At 37.4% G+C, this 24,504-nt stretch overlaps 3 protein-coding genes across 8 annotated transcripts; 1 reads left to right on the top strand and 2 right to left on the bottom strand.

Annotated features, from left to right (window-relative positions):
* Positions 1–913: 913 nt before the first annotated feature.
* Positions 914–8,894, bottom strand: LOC127447058 (P2Y purinoceptor 3-like). Of its 4 annotated transcripts, XM_051708586.1 has the most exons (8): positions 8,541–8,894; positions 7,758–7,975; positions 6,458–6,573; positions 6,285–6,372; positions 5,994–6,155; positions 5,641–5,758; positions 5,466–5,542; positions 3,207–3,343 (listed from the first exon to the last, which is right to left on the bottom strand). In XM_051708586.1, the coding sequence occupies exons 2-8, from the start codon at positions 7,962–7,964 to the stop codon at positions 3,332–3,334; spliced, it is 780 nt and encodes a 259-aa protein (XP_051564546.1). In that variant the 5' UTR covers positions 7,965–7,975; positions 8,541–8,894; the 3' UTR covers positions 3,207–3,331. The 4 variants fall into 4 exon arrangements, with proteins under 4 accessions (XP_051564521.1, XP_051564546.1, XP_051564539.1 ...); XM_051708579.1 differs by lacking the exon at positions 3,207–3,343 and having other exon boundaries at positions 4,740–5,542; positions 7,758–8,012; positions 8,541–8,893; XM_051708569.1 differs by lacking the exon at positions 3,207–3,343 and having other exon boundaries at positions 4,740–5,542; positions 8,541–8,893.
* A 516-nt stretch (positions 8,895–9,410) lies between these two features.
* LOC127447103 (ribonuclease kappa-A) lies at positions 9,411–10,925 on the top strand. The gene is made up of 3 exons (XM_051708670.1): positions 9,411–9,684; positions 10,032–10,114; positions 10,446–10,925. The coding sequence occupies exons 1-3, from the start codon at positions 9,607–9,609 to the stop codon at positions 10,588–10,590; spliced, it is 306 nt and encodes a 101-aa protein (XP_051564630.1). The 5' UTR covers positions 9,411–9,606; the 3' UTR covers positions 10,591–10,925.
* LOC127446982 (polyunsaturated fatty acid 5-lipoxygenase-like) lies at positions 10,791–23,855 on the bottom strand. 3 transcript variants are annotated; one of them, XM_051708419.1, is made up of 15 exons: positions 23,749–23,855; positions 20,380–20,523; positions 19,958–20,162; positions 19,782–19,863; positions 19,557–19,679; positions 18,545–18,651; positions 16,535–16,707; positions 16,253–16,396; positions 15,409–15,612; positions 13,872–13,958; positions 13,516–13,685; positions 13,190–13,311; positions 12,597–12,697; positions 12,262–12,432; positions 10,791–12,026 (listed from the first exon to the last, which is right to left on the bottom strand). In XM_051708419.1, exons 2-15 carry the CDS (start codon positions 20,521–20,523, stop codon positions 11,847–11,849), a joined length of 2,013 nt encoding a protein of 670 aa, XP_051564379.1. In that variant the 5' UTR covers positions 23,749–23,855; the 3' UTR covers positions 10,791–11,846. The 3 variants fall into 3 exon arrangements, with proteins under 3 accessions (XP_051564379.1, XP_051564361.1, XP_051564370.1); XM_051708401.1 differs by lacking the exon at positions 23,749–23,855 and adding an exon at positions 23,482–23,740; XM_051708410.1 differs by lacking the exon at positions 23,749–23,855 and adding an exon at positions 23,571–23,740.
* Positions 23,856–24,504: the final 649 nt, after the last annotated feature.

Below are 24,504 nucleotides of genomic sequence, written 5' to 3'. Positions count from 1 at the left end.
TAATTCTATATAATTTGATTCCACATTTTCTGTTATGTCTATTTAAGTTGTTGTATGGAATCAATAAAAAAATGTTAATAAAAAAAGAAAGAACTGTCCATTCTGCATTTCTTCCAGTGTACACTGATGGCTCAAAAAACCCAAAGACAGGATGAACAGGAGCAGTATTTTATATTCCAGAATTTAAGATTGGAAATTATGGGAGATTAACAGATGGGACATCATTGTACACTGCAGAAATGTTAGAAATTCAGATGGCACTTAGTTGGGTAGAGGAAGTGATGCAAAATAAAGTTGTGATATGTTCAGATTCTATGGCATCAATTCTTAGCCTTCAAACATATCAGTCAAGTCGATGTTACATCATTACAGAAATAATGATCATACTGTATAGATTAAAGCAGATGGGAACTGTAGTCCATTTTGTATGGATACCAGCACACGTTGGAGTACTGTGAAATGAAAAAACGGATAAAATGGCTAAAGAGTCACTCAGACTGGACAATCCTACTTTAACAGTCCAACTAAGTAGGACAGAAGGAAAAGCATAATTTTGGAAGCTAGTAACAGTAAATGGCAGGAGTATTGGAATCATTGTAAGACAGGATGACATTTTTATAATATACAAAACAGTATAAGATCAAACAAAATCATTCAAAACTGAAGTAGAGAAGAACAGATCAGTGTAGACATATGCTGAGTTTAGAAAATAGAATTTACTGTAAAAGCTAATAATAATCTGTGCTGAGATCTTGTCAGAAGAACAGTTGAGTTACAACATTTATTGCTGCAATGCTGACAAGGTACTTCATCAATAACATGCATTCATCCACTACCGCCATATAGAAATTTTAAAATTTGGCAGGCTCTCCTTTGGTACAGCAACTCTCTCTTGCAACATGGCAGTGATCATTAACCAAAGTACAACCAAGCAGTAATAACAGTCTATGAGGCTGAGGTCTTGCGTGGATCATCTGCTTCTCACCTATTTTAATAAGACGGAAGTACAAAGGGTAGGTTGCATGTGCATACTTATGTACTCATGTTCACAAAGTACACAAGCTGGGGCTCCTGGTAACATAATGCAAATTCAGATTCAAGTTATATAACTGAGGAAATAATCAAGGACCCTGTAAATATATAAGGAAAAGCTGAAAAAAGTTGTGGGGTGCAGGGAGAAAACAGACCTCTGTTAAACCTTTTGAGTTTCTAAAATTTTGAATGAAGGAATAGTCAATATAGTATAATATGTTTGATTAATTACTCGTAGAGGAATATAATTGTCAGGGGAGAATGTGATGCCTAAACCATCACCTTTACCTGTTTGAGATGTTTAATCTTAAAAAATATAGATTCTATACTTACACAAGGACATACAAACCTTAAATAGAGCTTAATGATGTAGCCGCATCAAAAGGTCACAGTCGATACTGGGTCATTTGATTTTCATATGCAAGTTCAGAAAATGTTTATTAGAACAGTTTAATTATTTACAGCTTAGATATCTTAACTCATGAAAGTGCTGAACGTAGTTCAAGTATATAATGTATCCACTCTAAGGTATGTCAACAACTGCAAAAAAATGAAACACCCCGAGTTTGATATTCTATGTGTTATTGTGCTAGTAATATGCACTAAAATTAGTTAATCAGTCATTTTTAACCCGCCAAGCAATCACCTGAGTAATTATAAAAACAATGAATATCTGTAAGGAGCATTGAAAAGACAAAACAACTAAAAGATCCTCCTGTTTTTATGTGAATACACAGAATTGTACAAATACATTGGATATAACAAAATGTGGTACACATTAATTTCAAGTAAATAACACACACTAAAGGCAGATCAAGCAGGTGCACTCTTTCATGTTCTGTCGATCTCACAAGATGCTTTCCATCCTCATATTGTCATTCATTAAGGTAGACCTCTGTATGTACTGTTTTCCCCTTTGGGGCCATTGTCCTTGTGGTTCCCCACATCCTCAGCTTCATTCTCCTCTTCCTCTCCTTTTCCCAGCATTCTCAGTGGCCATAGGAGTCCATGCTGGGCATGTTCAGGTTTTTGACAACATTGCCCATTTTTCTCTTTAGTAAGGAAATAGAGCAGTGCATTTAGCCAAGCATTGAAGGAGGCCAGAGGCCGAGTAATTTTATAACAGATGGAGACCATGCGCATGGTATGACACTGCACATTACTTGTAACTTTCAGCAACAAGAAAATGGTGCGTGTGACGTGGAAGGGGAAGAAGCAAAGGGCAAAAAGTAAAGTGATAGTGATTATGGTTTTGATGGACTTGCGACGCCTGTTCACGTAAGGTGAACGGGCCCCCATGATGATAGACATGCCCTCTCCAGCTATACCAGCCACACTTTCACGGCCTGTCCCACTTCTGACTCCTTGAGGATGGGGTTGAGAGTTCAGTGTCCGAAATATTGTTAACACTACACGCGAGTAGCACCAGGCAATGATGCTAAATGGCACAAAAAAACCCAAGAAATGAAGTGTGATCCCATAAGGAATATAATCATGGAACTCCCTATCAATTGCATCATCCCAGCAATTATTGAACACCTCCTCCCTTGGATTCATGCCTTTACCATTCACAACTGCCCCCAAAACCCCTTGATGCCCTCCACGTGGAAGATACTGAGTCTGTGCAAAACGGAAAATTGGACATGTTAGTGCAAAAACAGCAATCCATACCAAAACACAAGTCCCCTTCACTGCTCGTTTCGTCTCCAATGTAATGGTCTTCATAGGGTGACAGATGCCCAGGTAGCGATGCACTGAGATACAAGTGAGGAAGAAGATGCTGCAGTAGAGGTTGAAGTAGAATAAGAAGCGCACCAGGCGGCACATGAAGTCTCCAAACACCCAGTCGTCACGCATGACATAACTGGCCACCAGGAAGGGCAAGGATAAACCATACATGAAGTCTGTTGTAGCCAGGTTCACCATGTAGATCAGGGATGCATTCCAGCGTCTTGTGTGTCGAAAGGAAAGGTATAGAACCACAGAATTAAGGGTGATGCTGAAGACAAAGGTAAAGGAGTAGCAAATGGGTAGGAAGATATACTTGTAGGACTCATCAATATTGCAAGGGCCAGTGATAGAAGAATTTTGTGAGGAAGAAAGTTCGGTGTCTGCCCCGTCTCCACTTTCAAATAAAACAGTAGGTACACTTGTCGTCATTGTTGGCTAGTTCTTAATCGGATGCTTTGGGAGCCCTGTTTCATCCTCCCATTCTGTGCTTCTGAAACCACCTCTTCTCCAAACTCCAATGAACAAATTCAGAATTTGCTTGAATTCCCCTTAATCTCCTCCTCTTTATCTAGTTTAACATCTGTGAAAGACACGTAACGTTGTTAAGAACATGTCAGGATAACGGAACAAATTGTTAAAACTTTTGTAGTTTTCAATCTAGCCTTCATGTCATTCCTTACATATCCCTGTACTCAACCTTTCTAGCTGTTTCCTACATAACCCTCTTGCTTACTGTCTTTCTACCCCTCCCCTAATCCCCCTTTCTCTTTCACAACCCTTGGTACTGTTTGCGCATAGGTATATATGCTGCTGATTCAGACCCTTTACACTTCATTAACCCATCAAACAGTAACCACATCCCCTTTATGTCCTATCTTCAATCTGCCCCTCACCCAACCCGTCCCTCTCATCATTGTCACTCCACCCCATTCCTCTTTCCCGCTGTCTCCAAAAAAATAACTGATAAGTGTTAATTGCCAGCCTACAGTCGATTGAAACTTCCAGTCTTTGTCAAACTACATCTAGGCTCCTTCTGTTTTCATTTACGATACACAATGAACATTGTTTGAGACTCTGTTCACAAGCGATATCATGGCTATCTCTACCTCCTAGTAAACTTAGCACACAGCTGACTGAGTGCATAGTGAATGGCTTATTGCCCACCACTTGTGAGATTTATAAGACACTATGTCAACAGATCAGTGAGTACCTGAAGGTCAATAAATGACATTAAAATAGCATGGCTTGTCTTCATAAATCAAATGGTCCTGGTTTGGTGAATAAGACAACAGCATAAAAACAACCCTTGTTAAAAATCAAGTTACATACATATTGCCTCTGCGCAGCATAGCTGAAAACTTTGTTTAATGGTTGTTAAAGTAAAGAGACAAGACCAGTTTGTACTGTAAATACATATAAATATATATTAACTTTACTTTTAATTGAATGGTGTATCTAAAAATTATTCCGTACTTAGTACTGCAACACAGAGCAGACACATGAGCAACTAAGCACACCTGTGGCATCTGATTATGAGATGTTGAAAAATGGATCAGTAATCTTACCTGTTTAATAGATGGTTGAATTATGATAGATATGGTCCTTTTTCAGACAAGCAAAGAGTCTTGGTATGAATGAAACACCTCTGTTTCAACTGAAACAATATCAACCAATCTGACTATCAAGCTAAATACAGATGAGCAGTTCAGAATAGCATATTTAGATGCATTGTTAGCTCCGTCCAGTCATTTACCCATGAATCCAGTCTTTCTCTTTCACCTCAGCTGTTTCTCATAACTATTTTGACCATTCTCTCAATCCAACCCACATTGGTCATCTTTTGCTTCATGATCTGTCCCTCCCTCTTTCTTTTTTCCTCTATTAGTGCTGAGCTGGCCTTTTGACAAAACAAACTCTTGCTAGGCACAACACACATACACAGATTCACACAACTGAGCAAATTTACCCCCACAAAACAATGCTCACATACATCATTATTGAAATCCCTTTTATTCCACAAAATAGTATTTCAGTATTTCACAAACAGTGACAGAAAAAAATCAGTCATGAGTTGCTTGGCAATGTACAGTATATAACATCACACATACTTTGTATTTGTCCAAATAGTATTTCATGATTTATGTAACATGTCAAGCTTTTCATACATGACTTTGGCACTCAAACAAATGAAAGTAATATACTGTAGAGCTAGGGAGCATGGCATGCCATATATTGTCCTTTGTTACATATATTGCTTTATCTGCCAAGCAATTCAAGCAGTACAAGCGTAAACTGCTGTTGATTAAATTACAGCCGTAAGATGATTAATAATAATGTGACTATGAAGTGTCTGAGGTTGTTAAAAGGTTAATTGACTTTAAAAAACAGCTTGATTTTGGGATGAGGTTCCTCCTCAGCCAGCAACAGCACCTCATCAGAGTCTTAACATTTTATATATATATATATATATATATATATATATATATATATATATATATATATATATATATATATATATATATATATAAAGCTCAAATTAAAAACCTTAATACAAATTTGCAAATACTAACAAGATCTTTTGAAGTGACGATGGAGTGCTTTTCACAGTCTACAGGTCTTGTAAACAAATGTCCTGTCATTTTCTGTTCCTTAAAATAAACAATTCTTTTGACCGTACATCAAAGTGATGTCATATCTTGTACCTCCAGTAGCAGAGCATCCTGCTCTGTCCTCAACTGGTCCCTTGTGAGAAGTCGACCCACCAACTCTGAACTGAAGTCTGCATACACACACATAAACACACACATTTATTTATTCACAACTGATGGTTCTCTCATGACTGCCACATTAAAGTTTATGCTTTGACTGTGTTCTTACCATGAATGTCTTTGCTTAGTGAGGTCCTCAATGCTTTCAACTCCTTCAAGCTCAAATTCTTCAAGTCACTTCGCTCATAATGCTCCCTTTCTCTGACAGCCTCACTAGGAGGTATTGTCTACAAAAAGGTTTAGTGTTTTGCATTTATATCTTTTACATATACAGTATACTGTACTTAGCATGGTATATACATAACTTATACAAATACAGAATATATCAAATAATACATAATCACTTAAGGTTACACATTTGCAGCAAAGGTGCTGCAAGAAGTCAAAAAATAAAGTGAAACACATGCCACTCTACAGATAATCCACCATGCCAGCTGGTATGTATATGTGCTCAGCTCTAACCTGTTTTTGCTCCAATCTCAACTTGTGTCTGAGTAGACTGAGTGCAGCTCTGACGTCATTCTTGAACCCTCCTGATTTGGCTTTCTTAGTTGATGTCGAGTTTGAACCTTGCTGCTTCTCTGTCCTTTGCCTGCTACCACTCTTACTGGACTTCTGTGCTACCTGAAAAAGGTAATAAAGTACATAGCAGAAAATTGTGAATCTCAGCAAAAAATTGATTGAAGTACACTAAGAGTAAACTACATTGTCATTACACAGGCATATATTATATGCAATTTATATATATTGAACCTCTTTCTTTGCCTCTATTTCCTCCTCTTCCTCCTCACTTTCACTGTTGTTGATGAAACAGAGTTGTAGATTCATTTGGCTCTGGACCCTACAATAACAAAACATGACTGTTATTGCTATTATTCACATTCTAAAAAAGTGCACAGAAAAGAAGATATTTAAATCGGTAGCACCTTGATGTTAGAGCAGTCAGACGACTGTTGCAATCATCCTCCGTGTCTTCATAAGTTTCCCTGTGACTCCTCAGCCCTCTGATTTCTGGCCAACCTACCGTCAGGCTGTCCAAGTCCTGCAGAACCACATTTAGTATAAACTATGTTACCATTTTCTCAAGAAAATTTATGAGGTGCTTACTTGTGCAAACACTTGCCAACTAGACCTGCACAGGTATTCTAAGTGGCTTTATTGCGCTGCTTTGCAGTGTCTAGGGTACGAGAACAGTTTTCTTTGTTCTGTTGATGTAGTTCCTTCTGATACATGAAGTTGGAGTGACATGTTGAACGGCTTGTGCCTTTTTTTTAAATAGCCAGTAGGCTTTGATTTATATCACAGCCCACACATACAATCACAAACCCCTGCTGCTTCTCATGCCAGAGCCGGTGTATGGAGAAACTGAGAAGCGATCTCAATAAGTTTGACCATATTTCCACTGACTTGAGAACCAAACGATGATTTAACTGACCACATTACTACATAACCAGCTGACAAACAAACACAGCGCATCGCTGTCTTTGCTTACAAAGAGGCTGGGGCCGTTGTACAAGTCAATGCAGATGATTGAGAAACAAGTGAGTAAAAGATCACAAAATGTCAATGTTTTGAAAAACAATACACTTAAACATAAAAAAAAGAACACTTACTCATGCTGTACATCCCAAGATATCTCAGAAAAACTCCTGCTTTAAACATATCAATAAACTCCAGCCACTTTCTGTGCATCCAAGCCCTGCATTGGTGCGTTCTATTTAGAAGTGATCATTCCTATGCCCTATTCCCTTTGAAGACAATTACCCTCCACTGTGAGAGCTTCAGGGTGCTGAAAGATAACGGTGATAACGGTAAATCAGAACTCACTTTTTAAGTGATTCTTATTGGATATTCTGTTTGGAACAACCCTAAAGCATTGTGCTTCCTTCAAAGTGCCCTGCCAAGGCATCACCAGCACAGGTGAGTATGTCATGATTTTGCCTGGGTCGTTTTAGCCAGAAAAGAAAGACTGTTGATTTTAAATGCTTATATCTTCTGAAAATGAATTTTGTTAACATTTAGAAGTACACTAGCATATAGATGACCTTCAGGTCGAGCTAATGTGCATAAGCCTAGAGAAAAAATATATAGTGGCAATGTACCGTCAACGCTCTCGAATACTCAAGGCATACCAGTGACTTGAAGTTCTGGCCAGTCTGAAATTATTTTATTTTTTCAATCATTCACAACTTTAAAGTATTTGACCATCTTTATTTTCATTCAGACCTTTTCCTTCTGTCTTCGTTGCTCTTGTTGCTTCTCAAGTTCAGCAATACGAAGGCTCAGATCCTCCCAGTGCATGATTGGTAAGCCCAGGTCATCTTCAGGGTATCTCTCTTGCCAAATCAAGGCTGCCCCTTCTTTGTCCTCCTCTGTTTCATCACTCTCTTTCTCATCTCCTTTCTCCCGCTCTTTTTCCTTCTCTCCATCCATTCTTAAGGCCACTAAGGAAAAAAGAGTCAAGAGGGCACGATGAGGCCTCTGTGGATCAAGAAAATAATATTTCAGGCAAAGAATGATGCGAGAATGTTGTAATTTTTTAAGCCATATGTTCAGGAGGCACAAAGAGGGAAGCTGCATCTCCGATGGGCTCACCCAAACGCTTGTTCCCTCAACATCTGGATTGTATTACATGACACAGTATATGCAGGAAAGAGTGAATAATTTTGGTGAAAAATCCAACACTTTAATGTCTCCTTGAGACGTTACAACATTACGAACAATGTAACAACGTTTATAACACCAGGAGCAACTGTATTACCTCAGAAAGTTTAATGTTCAAAACATAAACTCCGAAGAATACATATTGATTTGCAAATGTCTCCAGGAAAATTAGGCTTAAATGATCAATAAGGAAACATTTATGCATTTCTGAATTTATAAATTCCATTTCTTTTTTAAGTCTTAGCATTTTAGCCTGGAGTTAGCCAGTGGCCACGTATTGCACTGACACAATGCTTCAAAAAGATCTTGTATTGCTTAATTTATTTCCTTAGATACATGTTTTACCTTTATCTTTTTAGGTGTTTGCGCACGTTATTTCCATGCGCTATCAAACAAGTAAAAACACACACGTTCCCATGGTTTTCTTTTGAGTTTAAAACTTCTTTCCTTTCGTGCTGTCCCGTTAACGCGCCCTCTTCGTATTTTCCTTATGCTTTTTCACTGGTTTCATCACACGAGATTAAGCTTATTTTTCTTTTCCCCGCTCAAACTCCTGTTACGTGCTCTTTAGAGAGTTATATCATGTGGAGGTGACCGTTTTCCCTCTGATTCTACCGTATTTTGTCCCATACAACTCCTCAATGCAGACTTGGAAAACTAAGGAATTTGGCGACGTTTTGTTATGGGGAGAGAACATGAAGGGTGGAGAATAAGAGAAGAGTCATACAAGAAGTAACCACTTCTGGTGTCCAGTTTCAGTCACTTGCAATCATCATTACGGGTGTCTAGTAAACAAATATCGTACAATTGTCCACAAGACTGCAGCTTTTCCTGTCTTATTAAGACATTCCTAACTATTTGGTTTTAAGAGTTAAATGCAAGCGAGTCTACACATGCGTGACTTATAACAGAGCTAAATGTAAAATATCTATGTGAGAATTGTGTTTACTTAAAATTTCGTTCAAGTCTGGGTGCAAAATATCATTTAAAAATGATTTGTTTACGGTACACTTTAAACTTTAAATGTAAGGTGGGTGGAGTTACGTTTTAGGCATTTACTTTATCTTAGAAAGATAAATTAAATGTTGATCAGTTAAATGTTGACTGGGATGGAAGTGGTTTTTTGCGGACATTTCGGTGTTACTTTCGAATCCGAATGTTGTTGGCTCATTTAAAAGTTTGTTTCAATCTGTTTATGACGTTGCACTGTGCTGTAAAGTCTGCTTCCGCTTCCTCTGAAGTCAGCTGATTTGATCGGGTTGACATCGATTTCGCCGAGACCTGTAAAACTAAAACTCTAACACAAGTGGCTTCAAAAAGTACAAATGACGGTCGTGTAAGGTATATTTCATTTGAAACTGTCTTCAGACATCTTAAGATAACAGAAACCTGGAAAGTATTTATTAGAAAAATGGCTTCTTTACTTTTTTGCGGTCCTAAACTGGCAGCATGTGGACTGGTCTTGAGCATTTGGGGTGTGATTATGCTGGTAAGACAAGTATTCTCCCTTAGTAACGTATTTTCACTTGATGAAGTCTTTCTAAATTTAAATATTCTATATTTGTTCTACGCATGCGCGAATAAATGTTGCAAGACCATTTAACCTGAAATACATAAGTGCATTTTATGTTAAAGGTTTAAGAACAATCAAATACCAAATTGGAAATAGCAATTATTTTGAGCAGTCTTACTTTTTTAACTCTAGTATTAATTAGAGAGTTGCCCTGACATGATAAAGTCACTTAATAGGACAGATCAATAGAATGGAGCTAATGATGGGAAATGGAACAGCTCCATGCCATAATCAAAGTTTTCTGTTTTCTACATTTCTCTTAGGCAGTGCTGGGGATTTTCTTCACCACACATTCAGCCGTGCTCATAGAAGATGTGCCTTTTACAGAGGAAGACATGCATAACTTGTGAGTTCCTTTTGCCATGTACTCATTTAGTCACTCTGGAAAATTATTTGTGTGTCTAGCTAGGGAATGTTACATGAATTCACAAGACTTTATGACAGAAGCGATGATTGTTTTTTTTTTTTATGTTTTTCCATACAAGGCCCCACTATTTCCTCTTTATGTTCAAAAGTGATATAAGCCAATTCTAGTACATACAGCATGCAAAAACCAGTGAGAAAACAGATTCTACCAGTTTTACCATTTATGAGAAGGACTGCAAATATATGCACTCCAAATGCTTTTTAACGATTTTACCATGAAAAGACTAACTTTTTTCTTCTCCACATTTCAGGGAGACGCCACTGCAGAGCATTTATAAACTGTACAACCAAGTTGGATACAATTGCTTCATTGCAGCAGCGATCTATGTGTTAATAGGATTCTTGTCATTTTGTCAGGTTCGCCTCAACAAACGCAAGGAATTTCTGGTGCATTAGCACTGCCTAGTGATTGGAGTTTAACCATACTTCTAACTTCCTTTCACATAGTGTGAGATTGACTTTTATGATTACCCTGTACCTCACTAATATGCCTTTTTTGTCTTTGTTGTTGTGCTATTCTGAGCTGCGGACTAACCAAAACCCTTAAAATTCCCCAAGTCTGTCATTTGGTTGTCAACTACAAACACTGTTGATAATTGTTTTCATTGTGATTTTATTTATACTTCCACACATCAAATATAGATCATTCAGCACACACATTTTACATTGAATGGAATTTCACATGATCACTTTGGTTCTGTTTTCACAATAAATGATTCAAGATTTTGCCTATACAACTGTAGAGTACATTTTGTATAATTGTGAGCCATCTTTCAGACCAGAACATTTTAAAGGGCCTCTAGTTAGTTATAAAGAAAGATTTGAAACAGGAAAAAAATGGTTGGTATTAGAACATTTTTCTATATTTAATTATACATTATGTACAGGGAGTTCATAATGTATCAAAGTCAGCATGTTTTTCCTATAGCTGCTATGTACACTGATGGCTGTAACACGTCACTCTTTCGTCTGGAAAAAGACTGAACTCTATCAACTTTATAAATGATCTGCATTTCATAAAGCTGAATGCATTCATTTAATGAATTTTACCATCACTGTTGAAAATCTTTATAAAAACAAATATCTCTTTCTCTTTTCCTCATTTCAGAAGTAAAATAAATAGTTTACTAAAATGAATGAAACAGCTCAGGCTTTCGATGCTGATAAATGTTTTCAGAAAGGTAACAAACTAAACAATCAAGAAATATTAATGGGAAAACCATATTAAGGAAAAACGAATATTTACAAAAGAATACCAAACTATTTCTGCCTACTCAAAACTCCTGATAAAGCTGTTGGTCTCGGCTATGTCTTGGCAAGTTACTCTTGGTTTTATATGCATGTGTGTTCATCTGCTTCACAGAAGATTATCAGTCGAACCACTGGACTTTCAAATATCCTGAATATCCTATTTTGCTTGTGACATTTTCAAAAAGATAAATAAAATCCACTAATGTGATAATTCTCCCCAGATTTATTTTTAAGTAAATATTAAGATGTTTAGGGGAAATGCAACAGACAGCTTACATTTCCTGTTGAAAATTTAGTATAGAGGAATTGCAGCAACACTGATTTTTACTTTATTAGTTCACCTCATTGGATTTTTGTAATCACACATCAAGAGCCAAGTGTATGCCAAAAGACATTTTTCTCTAAATGGTGATGCTGTTTTCTATGCGGCTTGGACACAAATAAAGGTACTGTAGTTCTAGTCCCTCATTCTCAGACATTATGTGTTCCTCCAATACTTTCAGCTCCTTTCTGAATTTGTCTATCATCTTCAAAGCAGCAGGCTCAGTAAAGTACTGTTCCACATACTGCCCCATTGGGATCTGAGAAAAAGAAAAACAGTGAGCAATTAATTATAATTTTACAATGACCATCATGATTTAATTTAATGATTTAAAGCTAATTTTTAGGATTTTAGCAAATTATTTTGGATTTGCATAGTCTAATGCTTCATGTTAATCTATTATTCTTAGTTTCTCTTGCACAGTTATATTGTATTTTATGAGGCAATAACAAAGTCAGCAGCAAGACAAAGTTGTGACAGCACTGTTGACCTACTGCATCTGGCTGTGCCCGGCCCAAATGCCATGTGATGGCCATCTGAACACAGGACTGGCTGATATCAGGGAGTGTGTCCATGATCAGGCCCATGGTAACAGCATCCTTATCTCTTGGTGGGGGCTGCCGCATGGTGCAGGGAGTATTGGGTACCCATGCGCACCAATCAAACTACATCATAGAGCGAAAGAAAGGTAAAAAATGAGACCATAGATTACATGCAGCACACTTTATGTAAATAATAAACACCCAATGTGTTTTGTAGCAACCTGGTTTCAATGTATTAGGTAAAAAAGAACTTTGGTTCTTAATGGTGATAAGATGGCATTATATACCTGTCCGTTGTTGGTGGCTGCATGTTGTGCTGTGCTGGTGAAGATCACCACACTCAACAGGGTGATTAGCTCTTCTTTGCTCTTTAGCTCACTGGCTAAACCTAGACACAAGAAAGGTCAAGGCTGTTGTATGTAGCTAGATAGTTCATAGTGATGATTCATACAACAAGGACCGTTCATTGGAAACTATTTTGAAATTTGCTCTTTTTGTGTATTAGCAAATATCCAGGCATCAGGTTTTCACTTTGGACTTCCCTTGGTGACCACATGAGGGCACTGTATCTTTATCCATTTTGGTAATTAGACTTAATTTAGTTCATTTTCCTGTTGTCTCATCTCCTTTACTTTAGTTAGTAGATGTATATGCCTCAACTGTCAACGTGTGTCTTTTTTGGGGGGTTTGACCTGTTTGTGTGTGTTGTAAAAAATATTTTTTTATTTTTTTTTAATGTATATGGTCATGCCTAAATAAATACACTGCACATGGTTTATAAATGTATCCTTTATCTGCTATTGTTACAGGACCCTTGTTGTCCTGTTATTGACTCTTGAGTCCAATGATGTGAAAATGCAGTTGCACACTCATTGCTTACCAAAATGAGGCACATCCACAAAGCCTTCCATAACCACATCCTTAATCCAAGCCTGAAGTTCTGCATCCTTTTCCACTTCGCTATCACTCTTGTAGTACACGGAAACTATTCCTGAAACAAAGCTGAGAGAAAAAGAGCACTTAAGGATAGGAATAAACAGGTCTGAGTTCAAGAGTAGGGCCATCATCATTATTTTATACTAATGTAATTTGTAAACCGTTTCAGTCATGTGTAAATGTGATGTCTGTATGATGTCTAGAATATAGATTTCACAGCTACATTCAAAAAAATTTAAGGAAGCTCATTATCTTATTTGTAAAGATTACTTTTGAATCACATCCCACAGCATAAGGGCATGGTCCCTGTAGAAATAGCCACTCAGTTTAGTAACCCCTCTGTCCAAGAAGTCTAATTTAGGCTGCAGGGAGTGATAGGTCAGTACTTCATACTCCCTCTGTGCCAGAATCAAGAGTCCATCTCCACCTGTTGATACCACCTAAAAACACAATTTAAGACCAAGAAAGTGAGCTAAGTATACAGGTATTTATCAACAAGCCCTGAAAATCAGTAAACCCTCTGGATTTTCGGAACATTTTAAACTCAGGGGCATATTGTAAACATGTTACATAGTGTGTGTGCATTTGCCTTTTTTTTTTTTTATTTATCGTTTAAAGATGTTCACCCTTTTGAAGATGCCATCTGGTGAGATGAGCTGTGTTCTGCCACGACAGTTAATCTCAAGTGTATACCTCAGGTGGGGAGTCAACAGCTGCACAGAGACAAAGAGTGAGAAATCAAAAAGTAGTAGAGGACATACTGAAAGAGAGAATGAAGAAGACCATTAACAAATATGGTGCAACAGGACAGCTTAATATATGAAGTGATTTTAATGTGTCAAATATTTTTGTATAATGAGTGAATGACTGTTGTCTTAAGCAACTGTTTTCTTCATTATTTGTGCATAGATATCTCCCATATCACTTCATGGTCACTTTCATCTCGCATAATAAATGTAAATGTAACCCTGCAATTGTTACCTTAATGAGCTATTTCTACCTAAATTAGTTGTGTGTGTGTGTGTGTGTGTGTGTGTGTTGTGTGTGTGTGTGTGTGTGTGTGTGTGTGTGTGTGTAACCTAATGTAGTCAGGTTAATTCATGTTAAAGGGATAGTTCACCCAAAAATGAAAATCCTCTCATCATTCACTCACCCTCATGTCATCCTAGATGTGAATGACTTTCTTTCTTTTGCAGAATGCAAATGAAGATTTTTAGAAGAATATTTCAGCTCTGCAGATCCATATAATGCAACTGGGTGCCAAAATGTTAAAGCTCCAAAATCCACATAAGGGACACATAATTAACATACTACTCCAAACAACTCTGGTGGTTAAATCCATATCTTATGAAGTGATTTGATAGGTGTGGGTGGGAAACAGATCAATATTTAAGTACTTTTTTTTTTTTTACTATAAATTCTCCTCCCTGCTCAGTCAATCTCCACTTTAACTTTCACATTCTTCTTCTTGTGTTTTTGGTGATTCACATTCTTTGTGCATATCACCACCTACTGGACAGGGAGGAGAATTTATGACAAAAAATGACTTAAATATTGATCTGTTTCTCACCCAAACCTATCATATCGTGTATAAACACATATTTAACCACTGGAGTCATATGGATTACTTTTATGCTCCTTTTATGTGGATTTTGGAGCTTCAAAATTTTGGCACCCACTCACTTGTGTAGTATGGACCTACAGAGCTAAATTATTCTTCTAAAAATCTTTATTTGTGTTCTGCAGAAGAGAGAAAGTCATACACATCTGGGATGGCATGAGGGTGAGTAAATGATGAAATAAAATTTATTTTTGGGTGAACTATCCCTTTAAATATTGAAGGGATAGAAATACTTGAATCAAACCAGTTAATTTAGAATATGTTAGCACATGAAGAACATTTTTTTTGTATTTATGTAAAACTCAAATCAATATTTGATGTTGATTTATTTACTTGTTTTGTAAGTAGCCATGTAGTAAGAGGAATCCAGAGTCAGATGGTCATTATAATCACAATGTAAACTCTGACAGGGTGATCAGGACCCAACAAGAAGCTTTTACTTAGTCATTATTTAGTCAGCTTTCAAGCTTATTGTAAAATCATGCATTGAAACATGCAAACATCTCTTTCCAACACAGCACGTCCTGTAGACATTCTCTAACCTTATATATAGGGTGAACAGCAGGCAGTTGTCGCAGTGTGGCCACACAGATCACTTCGACCATTAAGTGTGTGCGTAGCAGATGTGATAACACTTGAAAGATCTGGAACTCAGCGTGACGAACCCATATCTTAGCCAATAACCAGGCAAGTGGTGGGTCGCTAGGAAGGAATATAGGTGTGTCCTTATCAGGTTTCTGCTCAAGCTAAAAGAAAGGGGGAAGATCGATCAAGCAATTCTTCTCATTCTTCATAGTTAGTTTCAGGTGCGCCCCCCCTTATTATTCTGACACACCCAAATCAGACATCACAGGGCACTCTATTATGAGTTGAATGAGGTGTATTCGATTCATTATGTGCAGTGATAGGGGGTTGCCAGTAGCTGAAAACACTGCTTTAAATTAATCTAAGATTATTATGATGCCAGATTTTAGTTTCACCACAAGTGAACATGAGGCAAAAGGCTGTAATAGATATAGCCTACACTTTAGTGTGAACTTACAATACATTCCTGGCTACTTGTTGCCTTACGTTTTGGAGTAATTTTTACAGTTGTAGTTTATTACAATTAAATTATACTTATATACTGTGACTTCCAGTGAACAGGATTTTTCTGTTTGTAGTATTATGTTGCAGAATCAGCAGTGTATTTTTATTGTAGGAAATTACTGTTAAATCTTGTAAAATGCTTGCAATTATTATTACTTAAATAAAGAACAATAAAGAACTAGATAGGTGTAGATAGGTCTCTCTCAAGTCAAACTGGATGAAGAAATGCTGTGAGTAAAGCACCTGCGAATAAAGTAAAGAAGCACAACAAATGAGTTGCTCTGTAGTCAGTTTTACCTGTATAGCAATGGGAATGAGGCCATTTTCAGGGTGCTCATACAGTAAGCAGAGTGGGGCAGCTATGTGCTGCTTCTGGTCTCTGATTACATTGGCAGGAATCCCATCCAATATAGCATAATCAACCAGGAATACATTCCCTTTCTTCAGTAGAAAACACAAAGAAACATGAGATTCACGGTTGTAAAAAAAAGAAAGAAAAATCCATTCTATTGCTGCAACAGTATTACAGTATATACTGTAATATAACAGAGCACTTATCAATGGTGCACAAACTCTCACCTTGAGTTCCTCCTTCAGAGTGGTTGTTGGAATCAGAGAGGACTGCACCATGTCTCCAGAGACAGGGAAATTAGAGGGCATCTCTCTGCACCTCTTAATCATCCGTGGATTTGAGCCATTGAGGAATTGGTAACCAAAAAATCTATCTTCTCTCCAGTGCTCCATGGCGTATTCTAATCAGAATATTCATCACAGAGTCAAGTTATTCATTTAATAATTTTAATACATTTCTGTGTATGAACTGTTAAAAAGATACTGATCTTAAAATGAACATGATTAGAAACTACTTAGTTGAAACTAATTAGTTGAAATTACTTTGAATAGCTGCATAAAATTTCCAGGACCTTTGAACAAAGTCAATAAATAACTGTGCTTACTCAGCCACAACATTAAAACCTCCTGCCTAATATTGTGTAGGTCCTCCTTGTGCCACCAAAACAGCTCTGACCCGTCGAGGCATGGACTCCACAAGACCTCTGAAGGTGTGGTATCTGGCACCAAGATGTTAGCAGCAGATCCTTTGAGTCCTGTAAGTTGCGAGGTGTGGCCTCCATGGATCGGACTTGTTGGTCCAGCACATCCCATAGATGCTCAATCGGATTGAGATCTGGGGAATTTTGAGGCCAAGTCAACACCTTGAACTCTTTGTCATGTTCCTCAAACCATTTCTGAACAATTTCTGCAGTGTGGCAGGGCACATTATCCTGCTGAAAGAGGCCACTGCCATCAGGGAATACCGTTGCCATGAAGGGGTGTACGTGGTCTGCAACAATCTTTAGGTAGGTGGTACGTGTCAAAGTAACATCCACATGAATGCCAGGACCCAAGGTTTTCCAACAGAACATTGCCCAGAGCATCACACTGCCTCCCATTGTGCATCCTGTGCCGTCTCTTCCGCAGGTAAACGATGCACACGCCCCATAGCCGTCCACGTGATCTAAAAGCAAACATGATTCATCGGACCAGGCCACCATTTTCCATTGCTCCATGGTCCAGTTCTGACGCTCACATGCCCATTTTAGGCGCTTTCGGCAGTGGACAGGGGTCAGCATTGGCCAGTGCGTGGCTACGCAGCCCAATACGCAGCAAGCTGTGATGCACTGTGTGTTCTGACACCTTTCTATCATGGCCAGCATTAAGTGTTTCAGCAATTTGTGCTACAGAAGCTCTTCTGTGGGATTGGACAAGACGGGCTAGCCTTCACTCCCCACGCGCATCAGTGAGCCTTGGGCACCCATGACCCTGTCTCCGGTTCACCGGTTGTCCTTCCTTGGACCAATTTTGGTAGGTATTAACCATTGCTTACTGGGAACACCCCACAAGACCTGCCGTTTTGGAGATGCTCTGACCCAGTCGTCTAGCCATCACAATTTGGCCCTTGTCAAAGTCGCTCAGATCCTTACTCTTGCACATTTTTCCTGCTTCCAACACATGAAATTCAAGAACTGACTGATCACTTGCTGCCTAATATATCCCACCCCTTGAGAGGTGCCATTGTAACAAGATCATAAATGTTATTCCCTTCACCTGTCAGTGGTTTTAATGTTGTGGCTGATCAGTGTACAAGCTTATTAAAATCATACAAAGTATACAAAAGTAAAAACGGACCAGACAGTTCTATAACAAGGACAAATTCAGTCGAGATGCAGGAGAATACTGAATAGATTTTTTTTTATGTTATAAGTATTAAAATATGCCAGAGTGAAATTTCCATAGAAGATGAACAGCATTCATCTATATGATGTATGGTCTGGTTGAACCAGAACATAACAGTGGTTAGACTCGTCTCTACTTTTATCCAAAACAAGGAGCCTTTGACATGCAGCTAAGAGGTTACATAATGGAGTGACATGTTCTGGGAAGAGAGCTTACAGAGAATGAAGCAATTTCCTCAAAATCATTAAAAGTAGATTAATACTTGGACGATTTGCATATTTTGTGAATTTATGTGGTAAATAACTTGAGTAATTAGGGGAAAAAATGTTGACAGTTCAGAACAAGCAACTGTACCAGCTATAGGGCTTCTTAACTTCCAGAAGATCCGTTTGAAGTCGTCCAGGTCATCCCAGGACTTTCCAAACTTGATTGCCAGTTTTTTCAGCGAGAGCTCCAAAAGTCTAAGAGGCAGGAGGGAGGAAGAATGGTTTTGTGTTTAGAATAAATGGATGGATGGTTGAATAAATGATGTATGGCTACAGGAACGCAATTTGTTTAAGCACCTTAAAAAATGTACATACATATACACAGGCCAGCTAGTCACTTTAACAAAGATGTGATTCTGTAGCTCTCATCAGACACATTTGTTAGTACTGCACATTGCAAATTAGCCATAGGTAAACATTGAACAATCAATGAACACAGGAGGTCCATCCATGCATTCTTTTACCAAGAACTGGCAGGATTTCAGTTTAATGATGACAGTTAGAGGAATGTTCCAGGATCAATACAAGTTAAGCTCAATCGACAGCATTTGTGGCATAATGTTGATTTCCACAAAAATTAATTTCGACTCGTCCCTTCTTTTCTTTAAAAAAAAAAAAAAGCACTTACATGAATTCTTCTGTTAAAGTTTGTGTATTATCTGAGTTATAAAGTTGTTTGAATGGGCAGTTTTACAGTTGTTTCAGGTTTTTACATTACATCGTCATGGCAACAAAGTTGTAAAATTGACTATAACTTTACACAGAAAAGGTTAGTGACTTTATCACACTAAAATCATGTTAACACAAATATTGTTTATGTCTTGTGGCTACACTTTTGAAAAAGTGAGTATTTTAACATTTGCTTCCATTTTAAATGCATCACTGTAACCCAGATTTTTGCTTCTTTTTTTTTTTTTTTTTAAGAAAAAGAGGGATGAGTCCAAATTAATTTTTTGTGGTAATCAATACACAAATTTAGGAATTTCAAAGCATGCTTAGTCATTTGCACTGGTCATTTCAGTAGTTAAGAACACTAACACACATTCACATCTTATTTAAACATTACAGTTGTGCAAAATCTGATTTGCATTTTAACTCACGCATAGTGCAGAGATCGCACAAAGTCACTGCGCTTCTCATTGTCGAAGCGGTCATCCTGGGGGAGGTCTGCCTCTGACTTGGAATCAATGCATTTTGGAATCCTAGGAGCCCATGCAAGCCATCTAAAAGAAGAGGCAAAGTGTTTAACAGGGATTCGTGGAAAGTACATTACTTACAAAGATTGGAATGCAGTGATGTTCAGTGAATGTAAACTCCAAGGAGACCTGTATGTTTTCTGCCTCTCCTGAAGCTCAGCCTTTCTGTGAGCTATCTCTTGTGGCAAGGAGTCCTCACTAAGCTTTTTAGCTATGAGAGAGGAGGGAAACAGAGATGAGATTTGAGCCATAGTGTCATCTTGTTCTCAGATCAAAATAAACATTTTAGATACTGGATAACTGACCTGTGCCTTCTCTTAGCTCTACCACCACTCCATCTCCCACTAGCCAGCGGTAACAGGGGAAAGTATGGATGCATCTTTCACCAGGTATACTGACTTTCACGTAACGGCAGAACCAGTTATCCTCCACCCAGTACTTTTGCTTCTCCAGTCGCACCAGTATCAGGCGACCCAAATCAGCAGCACTTCTGACTATGTAATCATCCACCTTCAAAAACAGGGAAAAAGGAGAAAAAATTATAACATCCACAAGATAATGTTAGTTTTTTAATAAATTTTTGTGATGATGAGACGATAAGCTATAATGTAAGGACAACACAAATGAGGATTAAAGAAGCTTGTAATACAACAAAATCAAGGCATTTAAGTGCTTTTAAGTGCTTTTAACTTCCTAAACCTACACAAACATATACGCGTGCACTCACCGCTCCTCTACGGAAGTCTAAGCCTGGATTGTCCAGCACTGTTCTCTCACTCTCTCCTTTTTCCCCAACCAGAGTCACAAAGATATAGTTATTGGTTCCTGAATATTCTGAGGTACCTGTGGCCACCGTCACTTTGTACTCCATCTGCACACACACACACACAAACTCACATTAATAATGAATAAACTGAATTATTATAAAGCTGCTTTTGCAGAACAATCTCTGTAGCTTTCCATTTCAGAGCTCCATGACCCATCCAACTGCAATCTATACTATATGGCCAAAAGTATGTGGACACCCAAACACCACACCAAGATTTCAGCATTTCATTTCAAGTTATTTCATGAGCTGTTCTTCCATAACAGCTTCCCATCTAATAGGAAGGGTTTTTATTACATTTTGAAACATGGTTGCAGGAATTTGACTCACATGAGCATCAGTGAGGTGAGGCACAGAAAGGTGTCCCACCCAACAAAGCTGAAAGCACACAATTCCCTAGAATTCTGGGGCTAATTATGCTATCTACATGAATGATTGCAAAACAACAAACAAGTAATGGTGAAAGTGAATGATTTTCAATGGCATACAAGAACAATTACAGGAAATTTCACATGAATGACCACTGGGGGTTGTATCACCTTGAGAAAGTGGTTTTGCAAGAAATACAATAAGATTATTTTTCATTTAAATCACACCTGTGATCAAATCAGTTGACTACTTTGAAAGGTAATTGTGTTCACCTGCATTAAATCGATTAATGGTTTCAAAGGAAGTCTAACTTTTGTTTTTTTTTGTTTTTTTTGTGCAGGTACACGCCAGGAATTTGATCTGTTGTCAATATAAGCTATGAAAGGAAAGAGAGAATTGTGGTATCCACAACAGAGAAAAAATAAAATGATAAAAAGCATTGCAAAAAATAATTTTCTTAGTTTTTTTATTAAGTATTTTTCTTATTTTCCAGTATTTTTTAATCTTATTTGACAGAAAAAAAAAAATAATAATAAAAATACCTAAACATCCTTAAAACAAGAAAAAATTACTTGAGAAGCAGAATGGCATAAGATATTAAGATACATACGATATGGCATAAGATATAAAATTTGGTGGGGTTTATGCTTAAAACAAGAAAATTTGCCAATGAGGTTTTTCCTTTGAATCAAGTTTTTTTTTTTTTCTTATTCCATTGGCTAACTGTTTTTCTTGTTATAAGCATAAATGTTATTTTTTTATTTATTTACTTATTATTATTATTATTATTTCTCTGAAAACAAGACAATATATTTAGTAATTTTGCTTCTCAAGTACATTTATCTTGTTTTAAGAATGTTTAGATATTTTTTACTGGAAAACATGACAAATATATATATATATTTTTGCAATGAATGTGCAGTAAATCTGAAACTACACACTGCGACTACACTGTAGGGGTGGATTTACCCCTTCCTCTTTGACCTATTGATGAGTTGAGCATTTAGAAGACTGTGTGTGTGAACTATGCCTAGGTCACTGACATACCACATTTATTTACTGACAAATATGCATTCCTACTATTTGTAACTAAAAGTATATTTCAGCTTTAGTTTTCTCTTTTCGTTGTGGACAAATTGTTCTATCTTCCAGCTTGTTAAGACCTGTGTTCCAGTAAGGTCCTGAATCAGCCTTGATGGAAAGATAGCCCCTCTGTTTGTTCTATCTACTGACGTGAATGCAGGGACTGTCTGGAGCTATGCGAGTTATGTGATGAACAAAGCCAAAGGAACTGAACTCCAAGAGAATCTGCTGTCACCCAGGGGGCTCAAAGTTGTCCAAAGAAGAAAGCTCTAGGATTTACGACATACCTGCAACTCCTATGATACCTGCTTATGAATTAAGAACATAGTCTGTCAAAAGATAAGCAATCACATAGCTCTCAATCACGGCATCTGTCGTATGAATCTAGCTGTATTCCCCTACAACATACAGTGTTGTATTAGTATATAGAAAAAGACTATACACTAGCTGGTGTAGGTGTTGGATAACAGTACAGTTCTGATGTTTGATTCAAGTCAGCTGTTTAGTATTTATTTATAATAATTTAATTAATTATTGCTGTCATAGTGCTGTTTTCTGTAAATATTAGAAACATCATATTATGGTATATGAAATTCAGCAAGGATGTGAAAACAAGCAAGGTAATCTATAACCTAATCTATCACACAACCATGAAAGGTTTGATAAAATCAACATTGGCTTGGTTTCACTACTGCAATTCAGACCAAGCATTTTTTTAGTCTGTCTGACTGCCTGCAAATAAAGCTGTCATGTGCCACTGTACTGAGTTAGCACAAGTGCATAGAACTATATTGTTTTTCATGGCCTGAGAGCTTAGACAGAAGAGTCATGGTAGTCAAGTTTTCTTAAATCAGTCAGAGATGAGCAATGATCAGTAGCATAAGAAAGTGCCCAGAGTTTTTATGTTGGCTTGAGCTTTCGATGCACAAAACTCGGCGCAGACCTTTAGACTGTTCTTAGTGCACTTAGTGTGCTCTGCCTGTCTGTCTGTCTATCTGTCCATCCATCCATCCATGATGGTTTATTTGACTATTTATCTGAACTTTCAGTAAAGGTATTACCTATATAGTTAAAGTTATTCCAATTTACAAGTATTTACCACCTGAACCCACCTATGAGAACTGCTCATAAATTTAACAGTGACACTTTACAATAATGTTCTATTTGTAAGCAATAGTCAATGCATTAGGTATCATGAACATCAATGAACAATGTTTTTATTTTTATTAAAATACAATTGTTCATTGTTAGTTCATAATAAATTAACTTATGTTAACATACAACATCTAATTTTGAAAATGTATTATTGTGTTGAAATTAACATTAACCAAGATTAATAAGTGCTGTAAAAGTGTTGTTAGTCCATGTTAACGGAATGCAGTTACCTAATTTAACTAATGCAGCCTTATTGTAATGTGTTACCAATTTAACTCTCACAACTTAATATAAAAATAAAATGAATAGATAAATTGAAAGTTACTAATTTGTCCATGCTTACACATGTTAAATGATCCAATATGAACTGGACAACCAAATCTGAAGCATTTTTACCTTTTTGTTGTCAAAAGCTGATACTTTGTTCGGTTGTCCCTTCTTCTTCTCTGCTTTTAGACTTTCCTCTGTGCTGCAGTTATTCTTACCTCTTTCTTATTCAGCTGTTCACTTTATCTTTATCTTAAGCAGCTTCAATTTCCTCCTTTCATGTCACTCTTTTGCACACAGAATATTGAGCAGAACTGCAAGCTTCTGCCCTGTTTCAACACATCAGACAGATATTTGCACTGAAATGTCAAGTCTCCACTGGTCTCCTCCCCATACCTGCTTTTCTCGATCCCTCCCTTCCCCCACTCCGACCACTTGCTTCAGCTCAGTCCATCACATACAGATTCTACAGACCGATATTTTCTCTCTCTCATTTGCTTATTCATGTGTTTTTGCTCTCCAGTTCAAGGAAGTGGGCAGTAATAACTCGAAAAACCACGAGGCACAACAGGATATTTATATGTGACCCAACCACATTGAAGCCTGTGAGAAACCTCCACAGTGAACTGTATATGACTCAGGCAACGTAACCACATTTCAACAGACTTCTAACAAAACTTTATTTATCGGCCAATAAAGAGGTCATCATGTCAGTTTGTGACTGTAAGTGGTTTATTTGTAAAGGTGGCAGTTATGTGCTGAACTACACACAAAACTGTCCCTTTTTCACAGATACTGACAAATACCCAGTTACTGACCTCTGGAAAGACAAGTTTCACCTCTTGTTCAGTGCGTTTCTTGTTAATCACCTCACAGACTTCCAGATGGCCTTGAGGAAAACAAATGAGATTAAATTAGGTTAAAACATGCATTACTTGCGTAACCACGACGAATGATATTTGTATTTATTAGATATATAAATCATGTCGTGAATATATACAGTGTAAAATAAAATGGCAAAGATGAATATGTTAACTCCTGTTTGCAAAAAAAAAAAAAAAAAAAAAAAAAAAAAAAACAACCTTCCTGTGACAGCTCCTTGTCTTCTGTCATGTTTTATAAAGGCAGGGTGCTGAGGAAACTGAAAGCTGT

Source organism: Myxocyprinus asiaticus, chromosome 1 (assembly GCF_019703515.2).
Source record: "Myxocyprinus asiaticus isolate MX2 ecotype Aquarium Trade chromosome 1, UBuf_Myxa_2, whole genome shotgun sequence".
In the NCBI taxonomy this organism is placed as follows: Eukaryota; Metazoa; Chordata; class Actinopteri; order Cypriniformes; family Catostomidae; genus Myxocyprinus; species Myxocyprinus asiaticus.
This window is presented reverse-complemented; position numbering and strand designations above follow the sequence as displayed.

What these genes read in the sequence shown, in the direction of transcription:
- LOC127447103 (XM_051708670.1), top strand. Translation starts at nt 9,607, where the DNA reads ATGGCTTCTTTACTTTTTTGCGGTCCTAAACTGGCAGCATGTGGACTG. An exon ending in TTTGGGGTGTGATTATGCTG is followed by an intron (nt 9,685 to 10,031) that starts GTAAGACAAGTA and finishes CATTTCTCTTAG; the next exon opens with GCAGTGCTGGGGATTTTCTT. An exon ending in GAGGAAGACATGCATAACTT is followed by an intron (nt 10,115 to 10,445) that starts GTGAGTTCCTTT and finishes TCCACATTTCAG; the next exon opens with GGAGACGCCACTGCAGAGCA.
- LOC127446982 (XM_051708419.1), bottom strand. Translation starts at nt 20,523, where the DNA reads ATGGAGTACAAAGTGACGGTGGCCACAGGTACCTCAGAATATTCAGGA. An exon ending in CTCTGAAGGAGGAACTCAAG is followed by an intron (nt 16,397 to 16,534) that starts GTGAGAGTTTGT and finishes TTTCTACTGAAG; the next exon opens with AAAGGGAATGTATTCCTGGT. An exon ending in CTGTGGGATGTGATTCAAAA is followed by an intron (nt 13,312 to 13,515) that starts GTAATCTTTACA and finishes TTTTTCTCTCAG; the next exon opens with CTTTGTTTCAGGAATAGTTT.
- LOC127447058 (XM_051708561.1), bottom strand. Translation starts at nt 3,192, where the DNA reads ATGACGACAAGTGTACCTACTGTTTTATTTGAAAGTGGAGACGGGGCA.